The following is a 16,171-nucleotide window of genomic DNA, read 5'->3' as shown; positions in this document are numbered from 1 at the left end:
CTCTCTAACTCTGAGTTAATAAGTGACTTAAAGGGGGGGCCACATAGTAGAGTCCTGCAGCAGGTTGGGTACCCACAAAAACCTGCGGTTTTCAGATATAAGTTTTGGGAGTGGGTATACACGCGGGTCGGTGGTTCTCTGGCTTTGCGGGTCTTTTCAATAGCGAGTTTTTCGCCTTTTTTTCTGATAACGCCTACTTCTAATGAGCTCACGTCTGGTTTACAATGACAGCACTTTCTGTTTTACTCCTTTTTTTTCTGATCATGTCAACTGCTAACAATGTCACTTCCGGTTTACAATGACAGCACTTCCTGTTTCTTGATGGTCAGCGGGTCGCGGATAAGGTACTTGCGGGTCAGGCGTAACAAATTGGTTCCGCGCAGGACTCTACCACATGGGCCATAACAGTGAGTTTGCAATTGATCCTCAGCATTCAGCTCAGATTCAAATGCAACAGTTATAACTAGGGATACACCGAATCAAGGATTTGGCCTTTTTCAGCCGAATCCTAATTTGCATATGCAAATTAGGGGCGGAGATGGAACTTGCACAACTTTTTGTGACAAAACAAGTAAAAAATGTTTCCCCTTCCCACCCCTAATTTGCATATGCAAATTAGGATTCAGTTAGGTATTCGGCCAAATCTTTTTCGTGAAGGTTTCAGCCGAATCCAAAATAGTGGATTTGGTGCCCCCCCTCAAGTATCTAATTGGTTACTGCTTAGTAACCAATGAGTGGAAACCAAGTAATGTTCTGGCAATTATGTTACACATCCAGTCACTCCAGCCTTTATACATTACATTTTTGACTAACTAACTATATTAGATACATTTTTTATTTTGCACAGCCTATTTACCCTCTTTTTATTTTTTACACTGAACTGTTCCTTTAATAGCATTGAACTATTTGCCTAGCATAATGAAAAGAAGGCAATAAGAAAAGTATGGAAAGCCATTATCGGTTTTCTCAAACCGGCCCGTAAACCCCCAGATGCAGCGGCAGCTTCCGTAACTGCAATTAGGACAGAGATGGGTGGGCTTGGGATCTAACCAACCAATTAGTCCCCACATACTCAAGGCAGGGGGAGCTCTTGCATACCACAAACTTGTAGTTTTCCTTGAAAACATGGAGGAGAGAGGGACTTGGTCAGCTGCATTCCCAAGTCAACAAGACGATCCATAAACTCCCTGGCACCTCCACACAGACACCATGATCCAACTGGGGAGGCGAAGCATTGGTAGTTCAACTGGCAAATAATTATGGGTTGTTCCTCTGATTAGTGAATAGAATGGTTGCTTTTATTTGGGGAGAAACAGAGGAAAAAGAAAAAAAAAAAAAAAAAAAAGGGGTGAGGGTTGGAGAAATGGTGCTAAACAAATAATTGAAACATCAACCAACTGTTCCATGGGAGTCTCTTGTATATTGTACTCTCTGATCTCTCTCTCTCTTGCAGCTGCTGCAAATCCTCCTTACTATAGGCCGATCCAAATCCAACAGTATTCCTAGTAGCCACCGGCTTCTATACAGCTCCAATTCTATTGCGCGACGAGAACATTGGGTGGAATAATCATGAGCAGCGGAGAATCATTTAATCATCATTTCCGGTGCACCCCCATAGCCACGGGGCAAAAATCACAAAGAAACCGTTGGAGAGCCAAGTTGGAGAAACAAAATTAGAGAGTCTGGAAAAAAAGTCAGGACTTCTCGGGTTTAGAAAAGTGGCCGCCTCAGTGTCGTCTCATTTTAACTTTACGGACTGGGCTGCCCTCGTCTTCTCCCGTTTCTGTGTAGGTGTCCACATAGTCATGTGACCTTCGCCAATAGTTCTCGGAGCTGAAGTGGCTCCGCCTCCTCTGTTTCGGTAAAAGTACCGACCTTCTGTTTTCCTCTTTATCCATTTCCAGGACGCGAGGTCTGCAAACAAATAGAGGCAGTTAAAAACAGGATCCATTTCTACATAAACCCCTCCCCGCAAGACTGTCCGGGCAGCTCCACTGTAGCTCTCAGGATGATTTACAACGGTCTCTTACCTGTGAGCAGCATCTGGGTCAGCCTTGCGATGGGACCGCTTTGGTTTTAAGATTTGCTGCCGGTTGCTGCCGTACAGACGCTCAGGTTGGTAACTGCTGCTCAGGGATTTCATCTCCAGTCGAGGAGCTTCTGTTCTGGTTCTGTTGAGAGTGAAAAAAGTAAATAAAGGAAACTGAAATGTTTCGGAGAAATCTATTGGGTAAGAGAAAACAAAATGCATTATTTCTAAGCGGAGAGCTCATTTGCGATTGCTAGGAGTGTGTGTATACCCATACAAATGCCGTATACAGCGCATCACTGACTTTTTGCATCTGGTTCAGTATTTTCAACATTATTGTAGCAGGTTCTGGGAAAGAATGTTGCATTTTGGGCAAAAAAAACAAACAGAATTTGAACACCTTTAACTTACAACTTAAGTGAACTTAACTTTAAATTATTCAAAATATTATCTTATCACATTAGTCAAGCAAAATTAACCTTAATTACACTATATAAATTATATGAATCTGGTTTCCATCAGTCTGGGAATTCATAATTATAACAAGCAGACAGGAGCCATTTTGTGGACACTGTTATTAAGACAAGCCTTGTATCATCTCAGAATCTTTTTTGTGCAGCAGAATGGGGGACCTGATGTCCATCCCCATGTCCTGGCTACACAATTAAATGGTTAAAAGAACGAGGAAATATTGGGAGAGCAGTGACATTTAGGAAGTGCTGAATGGAAAGTGAAAGTAATTGTCTGCCCAAGGCATAGAGGAGGGGCAGACAATATTTGATTGACAGCTGAGATTTTAAATGAGCTTACAACAGCTATGAATGCTTTAATAAAAAATAGAAATTTGATTTCATGTTTAATTTGAAATAAACTTCTATTATACAGATTTGTGTGTCTGGGTGACAGGTCCACTTTAAATGTAACTAATTTGAACAACTTTAATAAGTGAGCCCTATACAGTCAACCAAATTCTTCAACATCCTTAAAAGAACCATAAAACAAATAATGAAAGTGTATTAAAGTAATGGAAATAGAATGTACAGATCACCCTGTACTGGTAAAACTGGTGTGTTTGCTTCAGAAACACAACTAAAGTTTATATAATGAAGCAGCTATGTAGCCGTGGGAGCAGCCATTCCAAGCTGAAAATGGAGAAAAGGCACAGGATACACAGCAGATAACAGAGAACCTCTGTAGCATACAATGGGATTGTTCAGAACGTTTCTGTTATCTACTGTGTATCCTGTGCTTGAATGGCTGCCCCCATGGCTACACAGCAGCTTGTTTATATAAACTATAGTAGTACTTATCTGTTATCTACTGTGTATCCTGTGCTTGAATGGCTGCCCCCATGGCTACACAGCAGCTTGTTTATATAAACTATAGTAGTACTTATCTGTTATCTACTGTGTATCCTGTGCTTGAATGGCTGCCCCCATGGCTACACAGCAGCTTGTTTATATAAACTATAGTAGTACTTATCTGTTATCTACTGTGTATCCTGTGCTTGAATGGCTGCCCCCATGGCTACACAGCAGCTTGTTTATATAAACTATAGTAGTACTTATCTGTTATCTACTGTGTATCCTGTGCTTGAATGGCTGTCCCCATGGCTACACAGCAGCTTGTTTATATAAACTATAGTAGTACTTAGCTGTTATCTACTGTGTATCCTGTGCTTGAATGGCTGCCCCCATGGCTACACAGCAGATATAAACTATAGTAGTACTTATCTGTTATATACTGTGTATCCTGTGCTTGAATGGCTGCCCCCAAGGCTACACAGCAGATATAAACTATAGTAGTACTTATCTGTTATCTACTGTGTATCCTGTGCTTGAATGGCTGCCCCCATGGCTACACAGCAGCTTGTTTATATAAACTATAGTAGTACTTATCTTTTATCTACTGTGTATCCTGTGCTTGAATGGCTGCCCCCATGGCTACACAGCAGCTTGTTTATATAAACTATAGTAGTACTTATCTGTTATCTACTGTGTATCCTGTGCTTGAATGGCTGTCCCCATGGCTACACAGCAGCTTGTTTATATAAACTATAGTAGTACTTAGCCGTTATCTACTGTGTATCCTGTGCTTGAATGGCTGCCCCCATGGCTACACAGCAGATATAAACTATAGTAGTACTTATCTGTTATCTACTGTGTATCCTGTGCTTGAATGGCTGCCCCCATGGCTACACAGCAGATATTATAAACTATAGTAGTACTTATCTGTTATCTACTGTGTATCCTGTGCTTGAATGGCTGCCCCCATGGCTACACAGCAGCTTGTTTATATAAACTATAGTAGTACTTATCTGTTATCTACTGTGTATCCTGTGCTTGAATGGCTGCCCCCATGGCTACACAGCAGCTTGTTTATATAAACTATAGTAGTACTTATCTGTTATCTACTGTGTATCCTGTGCTTGAATGGCTGCCCCCATGGCTACACAGCAGTTTGTTTATATAAACTATAGTAGTACTTAGCTGGTATCTACTGTGTATCCATGGCTACACAACAGCTTGGAATTAGGACTTTTGTTTTGTGACAGTGTTTCTAATACTGAAGTGTAAAGTGTCATTTTTCACCTTCTAAAGCAGCTCGGGGGAGGGGGTCGCCGACTCTTAACTGTTCTAAATTGATACAGAATCCCTGAGTTTCATTAAAGGCAGCTGTTAGAATTAATAGTTGAGAACATTACACAGATACTGCTGAGAAATGTATCAACTAAATGTAGCAAATTGTAACAGTTGAGATGCTCCTGGATCACTGAGCTGCCAGACTGAAACCCCAGAGGCAGGAACATTAAAGTTCAATTTTAGGAAAACTGTAAAAAAAAAAAAATATAAAAAAAAATAAAAATAAAAAAAAGTCTTTGTTTATAGTGAACAAACTGAAAAAAAAGGGTTTTGAAGACGAACAACCCTTTAAAGGAGAATTCAACCCCCTATGTTTTACTTACCCCTTGGTGCAGATCCAGGCATCCGATTTCACGGCAGCCATCTTCTTCTCTTCAAAAAAACTTTGTAATGAAACCCAGTGGCAGTGCATGCGCAGTTGGAGCAATTTTCTGTTTCGCAACAATTGTGCGTGCGCTGAAACTCCCGAAAATTGCTGAAGCGCCAGTCTCATTACGAAGATTACCGCAGTGACTGAAGATGGCGCCGTGAACTCTGATGCCTGAGGGCTAAGTAAAACGTTAGGGGCATTTGCCCAGGGTAACACTTAGGCTGGGGGGAGGTGTTTTTTTTTTTAACTTTAGGGTTGAATTCTCCTTTAAAAGAAAGGTTTCCAGCATTGCTGGAATTCAAACCATATTTGCGATCCTGTTGACAAAATACAGACAAGTCTAACCACGGCTCCTTTCTTTCCCCTTACAGGACAGACGTAATGACAGAGAAATGAAAGGCCACTGAGGCAAGAGATTTCACTGATGGCTCCAGTCTACTCCCTCCCACGTCTCCAGCTCGTAAAAGGAACCATTATTGTCCTGAGATAAGAGCGAACATAGGACTGTATGATACCTGTGCTGAAATGGAAGTATTTAAAGGGGTGGTTCACCTTTAAGGTAACTTTTATTATGTTATAGAATGGCCAATTCTAAGCAATTTTTCAATTGGTTTTCATTATTTATTTTATATAGTTTTATAGTTATTTGCCTTTTACTTCTGACTCTTTGCAGCTTTCAAATGGGGGTCACTGACTCCCTTCTAAAAAACAAATGCTCTGTAAGGCTACAAATGTATAGTTGTTGATACTTTTTATTACTGATCCTTCTATTAGGCCCTCTCTTATTCATATTCCAGTTTCTTATTCAAATCAATGCATGGTTGCTAGGGTAATTTGGACCCTAATTACCAGATTGCTTAAGATGCAAATTGAAGAGCTGCTGAATAAGAAGCTAAATAACTCAAAATCTTAAGTAATAAAAAATGAAAACCAACTGCAAATTGTCTCAGAATATCACTCTGTACATCATACTAAAAGTTATCTCAAAGGTGAACAACCCCTTTAAAGATACAGGCGTAAAACTTACTTCCTAAGTATGACAACAGCTCGCCTTTCCGTAATGTCCTGTGGTCGGATGCAGTGTGTGATTTCATCAGCCGCGTAGCCACTGCAAAGGAACAACAAACTGGGTAAATCAATCGTCAATTTAATATCTGGTTTGTCTCTTCATTGCTGGCAGGCAATAGGAAAATAAGGAAGGAACGGTTACACGTCTAACCAATGTGGTTGAAGGCGTTGCAGTGGGACCCGGATTTTTACTATTGAGTGCTATATCTACCAGGGTGCTGTTATCTGGTTACCTGTTCTGCTGATGGGCTGCTGGGAGGGTGGTGATTTCACTCCAACTTGCAGTACAGCAGTAAAGATTGACTGAAGTTTACAAGTCACATGACTGGGGCACCTGGGAAAAGGACAATATGTCTAGCCCCATGTCAGATTTCAAAATGAAGTATAAAAAAAAAAATATATATATGTTTGCCCTCAGGAAAAACAGATTTCAGTGCAGAAGTCTGATGGAGCAGTACTATTAACTGATGCCAGCATGTTTCCCCATGACAGTATGCCGTTAAAGGAGAACTAAAGCTTAAAGGGATCCTGTCATCAGAAAACATTTTTCTTCAAAACGCATCAGTTAATAGTGCTACTCCAGCAGAATTCTGCACTGAAATCCATTTCTCAAAAGAGCAAACAGATTTTTTTTATATTCAATTTTTAAATCTGACATGGGGCTAGACATTTTATCAATTTCCCAGCTGCCCCAAGTCATGTGACTTGTGCCTGCACTTTAGGAGAGAGATGCTTTCTGGCAGGCTGCTGTTTTTCCTTCTCAATGTAACTGAATGTGTCTCAGTGAGACATGGGTTTTTACTATTGAGTGTTGTTCTTAGATCTACCAGGCAGCTGTTATCTTGTGTTAGGGAGCTGCTATCTGGTTACCTTCCCATTGTTCTTTTGTTTGGCTGCTGGGGGGGGGGGGAAGGAGCGGGTGATATCACTCCAACTTGCAGTACAGCAGTAAAGAGTGATTGAAGTTTATCAGAGCACAAGTCACATGACTTGGCGCAGCTGGGAAATTGACAATATGTCTAGCCACATGTCAGATTTCAAAATTGAATATAAAAAAATCTGTTTGCTCTTTTGAGAAATGGATTTCATTTCAGAATTCTGCTGGAGCAGCACCATTAACTGATTCATTTTGAATTTTTTTTTTCCCCATGACAGTATCCCTTTAACTAAAGAAGGAGGTAGAAATGTTGTACATTATGTTTTGTGCTTCTGTACCCGTCCAAGGCAACCACATCCCTTTAGCAGTAAAGATCTGTGTCTCCAAAGATGCCCCAGTAGCTCCCCATCTTCTTTTCTGCTGATTCACTGCACATGCTCTGTGCTGCTGTCACTTACTGAGCTTAGGGACCCACTCACAATATACAGTACACATAGAATAGAAATGTCACAATATAAGGCTGATTAGTAATTAATACACATAATTACTACATGGCAGCACAGAAACCAGTGCAATTAGCATCAGAATTTAATAATCAGCAAACCTGTAGCATCAGTTTATATTACAGCCAGGGAAGCTCATTTTCTGATGAATAATTAGTGACGAGCCCTAAGCTTAGCTTCTCAACAGCCAATCAGAGCCCACTGAGCATGTGAGTGTCACAGACACTTTCCAAGATGGTGACCCCCTGTGACAAGTTTGAAGTCCTGGATCATTGCTGCTATTGACAAGCTCAAACTTTAGCCTCGTGCAATAAGTTCACTATATAAAATATGGTATTTAAGCCATATTCAGTCTTAGGGTTAAGTAAGGATGAAAGGCCGTCTGCCTTTTCGGTAATAATGACATGGAACTCAAAGGATCATCGTAGTTTACTGTAAAAGAAAGTATTGCCCTAAAAAATAGAAAAATCCCCAGCCAAAGCAAACATGACTACAGTGCTACACAATATGTTGGCGCTATATAAATACATTTTAATAAATGTGGCAGCTCCCACTCAGCATAGCTTTGCTTTTTAGAACAGATCAACGTCAATTATTTGGGCCACCCGGCACCCGTCTGCATTCATGGACTGTGAAACAGAAGGGGTTAACAGCTAGAAGAAGCAGAGGTGCTGAAAGAGATACCGGGACTATTTTGACCTCCCAGCTAAATGATATGCAGCTTGGAACTCTGAGCTGACCCCGAGCTGAGCCACTGACTCTTACAGGAGGCGGGATAATAAATCACACACACTAATGGCTTATGGTGCAGGAATGAATAAGCCACAAATTCAGCCGGAAAGAAGACAAGTGCAACTGTCACATGAAGCAAAGTGAGAGCTGTAGGTTCCACACTAGTATGGAGGGTCGGCATGTAGAAGCTTTAGTCTGGCAGCAAGCTTGATGGATCACGTGCAGAACCTAAATGCTGAACTATCCAGATCCGATTACACGGAGCGAATGTTCCTATTCTGAGTTAGAGGGGTGAGGAGGCAGCACTACCTAAATTGGATAACTGGCCTGATCGTTACACTAACCTTGCACCATAGAAACAAACAGCAGCCCCCGAATAGAACAATCAGGCATTTACTGTGGAAGCTGGAACTACAGGGTGGCATTAAAGGGGAATTCAACCCGTAATAAAAAAAAACCCCTCCCCCCCAGGTAAATGCCCCTAATTTTTTACTTACCCCTCCGTTCAAATTCTGGCCTCGGAGTTCACGGGCGCCATCTTCTCTCTTTTTTCGGCACATGCGCGGTTGGAGTAAATTTCCAGTCACAAACCACTGCGCATGTGCCGAAGGTCACGAAAATTTCCGAAAAATTTACGGAAATTTTCGTGACTTTCACCACATGCGCAGTGGTTCGGCAATGGAAATTTACTCCAAATGTGTTTGCGCCGAAAATGCTGTCAAGACACAAAGATTACCAGAGAAGAAGAACAAGAGGGCTGCTGTGAACTCCGAGGCCATAATCTGCACGGAGGGGCAAGTAAAAAATTAGGGGCATTCGCCGGGGGGGGGGGGGGTCAACCCAAGGTAGGAGTGAGGGTTGTTTTTATTACAGGTTGAATCCTTCTTTAAAGGGGAAGTTCAGCTAAAAACATAAAATGTACCCAAACTGGGATGAATTGGTTCCAGTGCAAAGACTACCACATCACTGGCCTGCAATTTCTGTCTGTCTAAAGACAAGCGTCCCTTGTCGTGGCCATGCAATGATCCGATAGCTGAAGACTATGAGTGGGCAGAGAACCAAATGCTGGTTACCATGGCACACAGACTAGCCACTAAATAAAACCACTTTTTCAGATTCACGGGCTCTACCCGTCTCCCACCCAAACCCACGACTCTATATGTATATATTCTTGAAGGATAAGTAAACCTTTAAAACAAGTGAATGTAAAATTAATGAGAGGACTATTCTAAGCACTTTTATAATTTGAAGTCATTATTTATTTATTTTTTCTTCCAAGATATTAAGAAATATATGTAGTTAATATAAATGAATGTTGTTACAAAATCGCCACTTCTGGTCAGTTTCCCACCAGTCTGACCACCAAGTAGTCAAGGAAGTTGTCAGGAGAAAGAAAGAGGCTGCTCTGATGTTCTTCTGCTTAGGAAAGATTTGAGAAAGGTTTCTAATTGTTTTCCTAAGCAGAAGAACATCAGAGCAGCCTCTTTCTTTCTCCTGACAACTTCCTTGACTACTTGGTGGTCAGACTGGTGGGAAAATGACCAGCAGGTGGCGCTGTTGTAACAAAATTCATTCATATTAACAGTACATGTATCCCTTAATATCTTGGAATAAAAAAATAAATTATGAATGTAAATGACAAAAGTGCATACAATAGCCCTATCATCCATTTTACATTCACTTATTTTGAAGGTTTACTTATCCTTTGGTATTTCTTGTAATGAAACCTCAGCGGGAAGACCCAACGGATCATCTTGAGACTTCTTCTACTTGCTCAGTAGTCTGGCATTAAACTACTGGGTTGCTACAGTTGGGGGCACTGGAAACCTGACAGTAGCTTTAAGTGAAGGGGAATATAAAACGTCTGCCATAAAGTCAATCTGATGGTCCTGTAGGATCCAACATATGTGCAATTTCTAAAGTCAACGTGCTTGAGGTTCCCCATGGCCTGCTAAGGTAGTGCAATTCAAGCTTTAAGTTAACTGGCCCAGTATCTACTATCTGAAGCAGACAATAACACTCCAATCACTGTGATGTTTTAGGGTGATTAATATGACATCCTAATATAATGGCTGCACAGCCATGAAGATTTGATTCTACCAACTTTGTTTCAAACTTTATCATAGGGCAAAAGTCTATGTCCCCAGTGAGATGAGCCTGAGCTTCAGAGTGAATTATAGTGGCTCCTTATTGGATTATACAAGTACTAATAAGGTTATTCCATGTTCCTGAAGCACAGCAGCGCTCACTAATCGTGCTCGTCAGGAGGGTAGAAAGAGAATTGTTATGACAGAGGCCTTAGTGCCGCACAGTAAATGGAAAATTTGTGGAGTTATGAAATAATAAGTGAGCACCAAAGGCAGACATAGGCACCCACAGTGACCCAATTAATGCTGCTTAGGGGCACCTATAAAGTAACATAGTAAGTTAGGTTGAAAAAAGACACGCGTCCATCAAGTTCAACCTTTTTAAGTCTATATATAACCTGCCTAACTGCCAATTGATCCAGAGGAAGACATAAAACCCCATCTGAAGCCTCTCGAATTTGCCTCAGAGGGGGAAAAATTCCTTCCTGACTCCAAAATGGCAATGGGACCAGTCCCTGGATCAACTTGTACTATGAGCTATCTCCCATATCCCTGTATTCCCTCACTTGCTAAACACCATCCAACCCCTTCTTATACCTATCTAATGTATCAGCCTGTACCCCTGATTCAGGGAGACAATTCCAAATCTTCACAGCTCTCACTGTAAAGGGATGCACCGAATCCACTATTTTGGATTTGGCAGAACCTCCGAATCCTTCACGAAAGATTTGGCCAAATACCGTACTGAATCCGAATCCTAAATTGCAAATGCAAATTAGGGATGGGAAGGGGAAAACATTTTTTACTTCCTTGTTTTGTGACAAAAAGTCACACAATTGCCTTCCCTGCCCCTAATTTGCATATGCAAATTAGGGTTCGCATTCGGCCCAAACCTGGATTTGGTGCATCCCTAGTGACAAACCCCTTTCCAATATTTAGGTGGAACCTCCTTTCTTCTAATCGGAATGGGTGACCTTGTGTCAGCTGGAAAGACCAAGTTGCTGGTGGGTACTAGGAGTCCAGAGGAAGGGATCAGACCATAAAGGAGGCTGCTAATAACCCAGTAACATAACACACAATGCAGTTACTAGAACTATTTGCCATTTCATGTAGCCACGCAGAGTCGGCTGCCGTCCGTAGCCCAGGATTGCAATTTCTACTTGCTCGTTTACTGGGCAAACTGTTCGGCAGAGAAATAAGTGAGCCATCATGCTTATGCAATGTGAGAGGCTGTTATACAAGATGGAGCTTCTGGATATTTATACCAACTGAATTGGGCTTGTGCAATCACAACACAACAAACCTAAAACGGGGTTTAGAGTCATTTTTTACAGAGTCCAACGGTGCAGAGCCTTAGAAAACCGTTAGCTGCTTTTATGTATAACCCCTATAACTTCATATCTGCTGATACGAAACGCGTCAGGGATCTGATGTTTTTTTTAACAAAGCTAAGCCCAGTCCTGATCAGCTCCAATGTTAACCATTTCTTGCTGTAGCCCTGGCTTATCCATACCCTGAATGCCATGTGCATGTTTTAGTTACCCTAACCATACCAAGTCATGGACCCTCCCTCCATATTTCTACATACCCTTACCCTGCATGCCATGGATTGCCTGCCGTGTTTCTGCCCACACTTTCCTGGTCGCATATGACTCCAGCCAGCAGCTTCTGGATCCCCCCATGTTTCTGATTAAACTTTCCCTGCAGCCCATGAGATCCCCAACTGCTTCTGGTTACCCTTTCCCTGTCCCCCATATTTCTGTTTAACCTTTCCCTGCAGGTGATGGATCCCCCTTAAATGTTACTGGTTACCCTTACCCAGCATGCTATTGACCCCCTCTAAATATTACTGGTTACCCTTTCCTTGTCCCCATGTTTCTCTTTAAAGGATAAGTAAACCTTTTAAAATAAGAGTAAAATTTACAATGGGCTATTTTAAGCACTTTTGTCATTGACATTCATTGTTTCTTTTTATTCCAAGATATTAAGGGATACATGTACTGTTAATATGAATGAATTTTGTTACAACAGCACCACCTGCTGGTCAGTTTCCCACCAGTCTGACCACCAAGTAGTCAAGGAAGTTGTCAGGAGAAAAAAAGAGGCTGCTCTGATGTTCTTCTGCTTAGGAAAACAATTAGAAACCTCTCTCACATCTTTCCTAAGCAGAAGAACATCAGAGCAGCCTCTTTCTTTCTCCTGACAACTTCCTTGACTACTTGGTGGTCAGACTGGTAGGAAACTAAATAAGGTTTACTTATCCTTTAACCTTACCCTGCAGGGCATGGAATGTTACTGGTTACCCTTTCCCTACAGGCCATAGTTCTAGTGGTTCCTCTTTCTCTGCAGGCCCTGGATCCCCCCTAAATATTACTGGTTAGCCTTTCCCCGCCCCCACGTTGCCCCGCCCCCGGCATTACCTGAGTACAGTGACGCTGCCCCTCCGCACGGGCAGGAAGAAGACCGGTTCGGACACGCGGATGGGTTTGAACTGAAACTTGCAGCCGAAGCAGAGCGCCGAGTGGCTGAAGAAGGACACGGAGACGATGGGCCGCTCGAAGATGTGAATGGGATCCACGTGGGACACGATGCAGCCGCCGGGCTGGTAGTCGTTGATGACGGCGCTGTTGACGAAGCCCTCGGGGATGATCCTGTGCTCAACCAGGCGGCGGATCAGCAGCTCGTGCACCCAGCCCGGGATCTCATCCACCTCGCCCTTGGGATAGAGTCGCTCCTGCCCGGGGCCCCTGCGCTGTAACTGAGCCCCGTACGTGTAACCTTCCCCGAAGAAGTACTTGTTGCGGAGCGGGGCCCGATCCACCGTGTGTTCCCGGTACAGCCCCTTATCAGCGCGGGACACCACCTCGTCTATCTTCGACTCAATTGCGGCGCACTCGTCGGGGCTAAACAGTCGCACCTGGCGGATCCCGCTCCGAACCTTCCGCGCTTCCTCCTCCTCTGCTTCCGGCTCGGACCCCGCTTCTTCCTCCTCCGTGTCCGAGGCCGGCTGTTTGCGCTTCCGCACTTCCTTCGGGCTGTCCCGGGACAGGGACTGGAGCTTCTCCCTCAGGTCAGTGTAAGTGGCGGACATGGCTCTCTGGGGCGTGAGGAGACTCAGCCGGGACCGGTCTGCGAGGAGCAAGCGCCGGGCATGGCCCCAGAATTAGACACCGTGAAGTCACAGAGGAGAAGGGAATTTCATGCTCCGTGGCCCTCACTGCCAAGACAACAGGCCGGCCGCGCTGTGTGTATGTGTGTGTCTCCGCTGCGCCAGCAGGAAATGGAGGCCTGGCTGGTGACAGAAGAAAATCCTCCTTTACGATTGGGCGACCGGCCTGTCAGTCAGTGAAAGAGGCGGTTATAAACTCTGACACGGCGGCCAGAGCGAGGACCCCTGAGATCAAAGGCTGTCTCCAACGACGCCTGCGTTTAGCGAACTTTGAAAAGAATCGCTTATTTCTGTTTTTCGGATTATTTCCTTGAATGATTGTCAAACCTGCGAAGCGAAACTCTATAGGGTGTTGGCGGATAGGGTAGTCTGTGAGTTTTAACCAGTTCACATGGGGACGTTTTCTTACTTCTCCCCAAGCCGTTTACACGCTATATACGACACGTTTCATACTTCCGTAAAAATTCCAATAAAATCAGGCGAGCGACGGGCACCGTTTATTTTGGTGTAAAACAAAGTGCCGACGTGACTGGAGTAACGTTTGCTAGGGCTCGGGTGTACAAAGATGGCTGAATCTGTATGCGTTGCGGTAATGATGGGTGTACCAATATGGCGGATTTCACCCCTCACAGTGTTGAGGTTTTAACCACGCCCACCCCCACGGTCATCCGTGGCTTTTTATTTGAACACCTAGCAACTCATTGCACTGTAATAAATGGACTATGTAACGCGTAATCGGTCAAAACTGAATTGTTTTATAGAATAGTGTTGGTGGCATGTAGAGGAGGAAATAAAGGGCAAGTCTGCCTTTAAACGAACTTTAAGTGTCTTACACATTGACCAGTCGACGTTTCCTCCACAGCAGTTCCATTAGTTTACATGTGTGAGGCATTTTATTTAATGACTGAGGCAATGTCTGAGAGAAAATGTGCTTTTCATTATTTGTACGTTTTGAGTGATTTACATTTTTATTCAGCAGCACTTTAGTTTGCAGGTTCAGCAATCTGGTTGCTAGGGTTCAGATTCCCCTAGCAACCATGCACTGATCTGAAAAAGAGACTGGAATATGAATAGGAGAGGCCTGAATAGAAAGAGGAGTAATAAAAAGTAGCAACAACAATCAATGTGTAGCCTTACAAAGCATTCGTTTTTTCGATGGGGTGAGTGACCCCCATTTGAAAGCTGGAAAGAGTCGGACGAAGAAGGCAAATAATTCAAAAACTATAAAGAAGAAAAAATGAAGGCCAATTAAAAAGTTGTATAGAATTGGCCGTTTTATAACAAACTAAAGGTTAACTTAAAGGTGAACCACCCCTTTGATAGGGAAGAATAAAAATATAGGTTTTCTTTCCTGAAAATGTGGCAACCCTACTGCTTGGTTGCTAAGGAAAGAGGAAATGTGATGACAGTCAATATGTCTTCTCAGATCTAGTCTTGGAACAATAATGCCTGCCTAAGGGCAGAGACACACATGGAGATTGTGACTAATCTCCCCGAACTGCCTGCCACCGTCTGGAATCTAAATGGCCGGCAGGATGGCACTCTGAGCGTGCCTCATGAGGAAACTCGGACGACTTCGGAAAACGAAGCACTCCAAGTGCCGTCCCGCTGGCAATTTAGATTCTAGCCTTCGGGGAGATTAGTCGCCTGAAGAAGAGGTGACTAAATTTCCCTGAATCTCGGCGTGGTGGAACTATAGAGAGGAATAATGTAAAGTTACCAGCTTGCTCTACATAACGTGGGTGCCCGGTGAAGAAGGCTTCAGAAACCTCCAAAATTCGTAAGTACAAATCATTTCACTGGCACTCAGGTCAAAGTCCAAGCAGGGACAAACCCTTGCCATGTTTTTTTGCAAAAAGTGCAAAGTTTTGGGGGTAAACTCTTTGTCAAGCAAGGGTTTGTCCCTGCTTGGACTTTGACCTGAGGAACTATAGAGAGACCAGACTATGTGAGGCCTTTTTTTAATTACACGCTGGGGACCTCTTGCTTTCCTCATTACCAAGCTTACCATTGTTATATAGCTGCAAGCTGTGGCCGGGATCAGTCCACACTAGTTTAGGGCTGCACAAGAACGGAACAATTGAGGAATCCATTGCCCACCTTACTGGACTGGCCACGTTACTCTTCAGCTACTCTTCACAGTTGTGCAAATTACATACCTCCCAACATTGCCGAAATAGAAAGAGAGACACAAAGATTTGGTGTGCATAGCACTCATTTTTGTGACCACACCCCTTAATTAGCATGTTCATTTTACAAAATTTGGCAGGTAATGAAAGTTTGAAGACATTTGTGTTTTTTTTTTTTAAAGTTTTGCTAATGAAGGCATTGTTTATCTTTAAAGGTCTGGAAGGGCTGAGGTCCTTCAGGAGGAGCTAGTGAGGACAAAGGAGACATTATCAGGCCCCAGTGCCTAACTTAAAGGGATACTGTCATGGGAAAAACTGTTTTTTTTTTTTTTTGTTTTTTTTTCCAAAACCCATCAGTAAACAGTGCTGCTCCAGCAGAATTCTGCACTGAAATCCGTTTCTCAAAAGAGCAAAGAGATTTTTTTATATTTAATTTTGAAATGTGACATGGGGCTAGACATATTGTCAGTTTCACAGCTGCCCCTAAGTCATGTGACTTGTGCTCTGATAAACTTCAGTCACTCTTTATTGATGTACTGAGAGTTGGAGTGATATCACCCCCTCC

The 16,171-nt window shown here is 43.0% G+C and overlaps 1 protein-coding gene across 1 annotated transcript; it reads right to left on the bottom strand.

The window, feature by feature from the left end:
* Positions 1-1,276: 1,276 nt before the first annotated feature.
* Positions 1,277-14,577, bottom strand: alkbh5.S (alkB homolog 5, RNA demethylase S homeolog). Its single transcript, XM_041578195.1, has 4 exons — positions 12,729-14,577; positions 6,069-6,149; positions 2,031-2,171; positions 1,277-1,914 (listed from the first exon to the last, which is right to left on the bottom strand). The coding sequence occupies exons 1-4, from the start codon at positions 13,397-13,399 to the stop codon at positions 1,728-1,730; spliced, it is 1,080 nt and encodes a 359-aa protein (XP_041434129.1). The 5' UTR covers positions 13,400-14,577; the 3' UTR covers positions 1,277-1,727.
* Between the last annotated feature and the right edge of the window lie 1,594 nt (positions 14,578-16,171).

Source organism: Xenopus laevis, chromosome 9_10S (assembly GCF_017654675.1).
Source record: "Xenopus laevis strain J_2021 chromosome 9_10S, Xenopus_laevis_v10.1, whole genome shotgun sequence".
Classification (NCBI taxonomy): domain Eukaryota; kingdom Metazoa; phylum Chordata; class Amphibia; order Anura; family Pipidae; genus Xenopus; species Xenopus laevis.
Note: the sequence above shows the minus strand (reverse complement) of the source record. Positions and strands in the feature narration are given on the sequence as shown.

Excerpts from the sequence above, each read along its gene's own strand:
- alkbh5.S (XM_041578195.1), bottom strand. The coding sequence starts at position 13,399 with ATGTCCGCCACTTACACTGACCTGAGGGAGAAGCTCCAGTCCCTGTCC. Across the intron at positions 6,150-12,728 it reads GGCAGCGTCACTGTACTCAG|TGGCTACGCGGCTGATGAAA; the intron begins GTAATGCCGGGG and ends GTTCCTTTGCAG. Across the intron at positions 1,915-2,030 it reads GACCCAGATGCTGCTCACAG|ACCTCGCGTCCTGGAAATGG; the intron begins GTAAGAGACCGT and ends ATTTGTTTGCAG.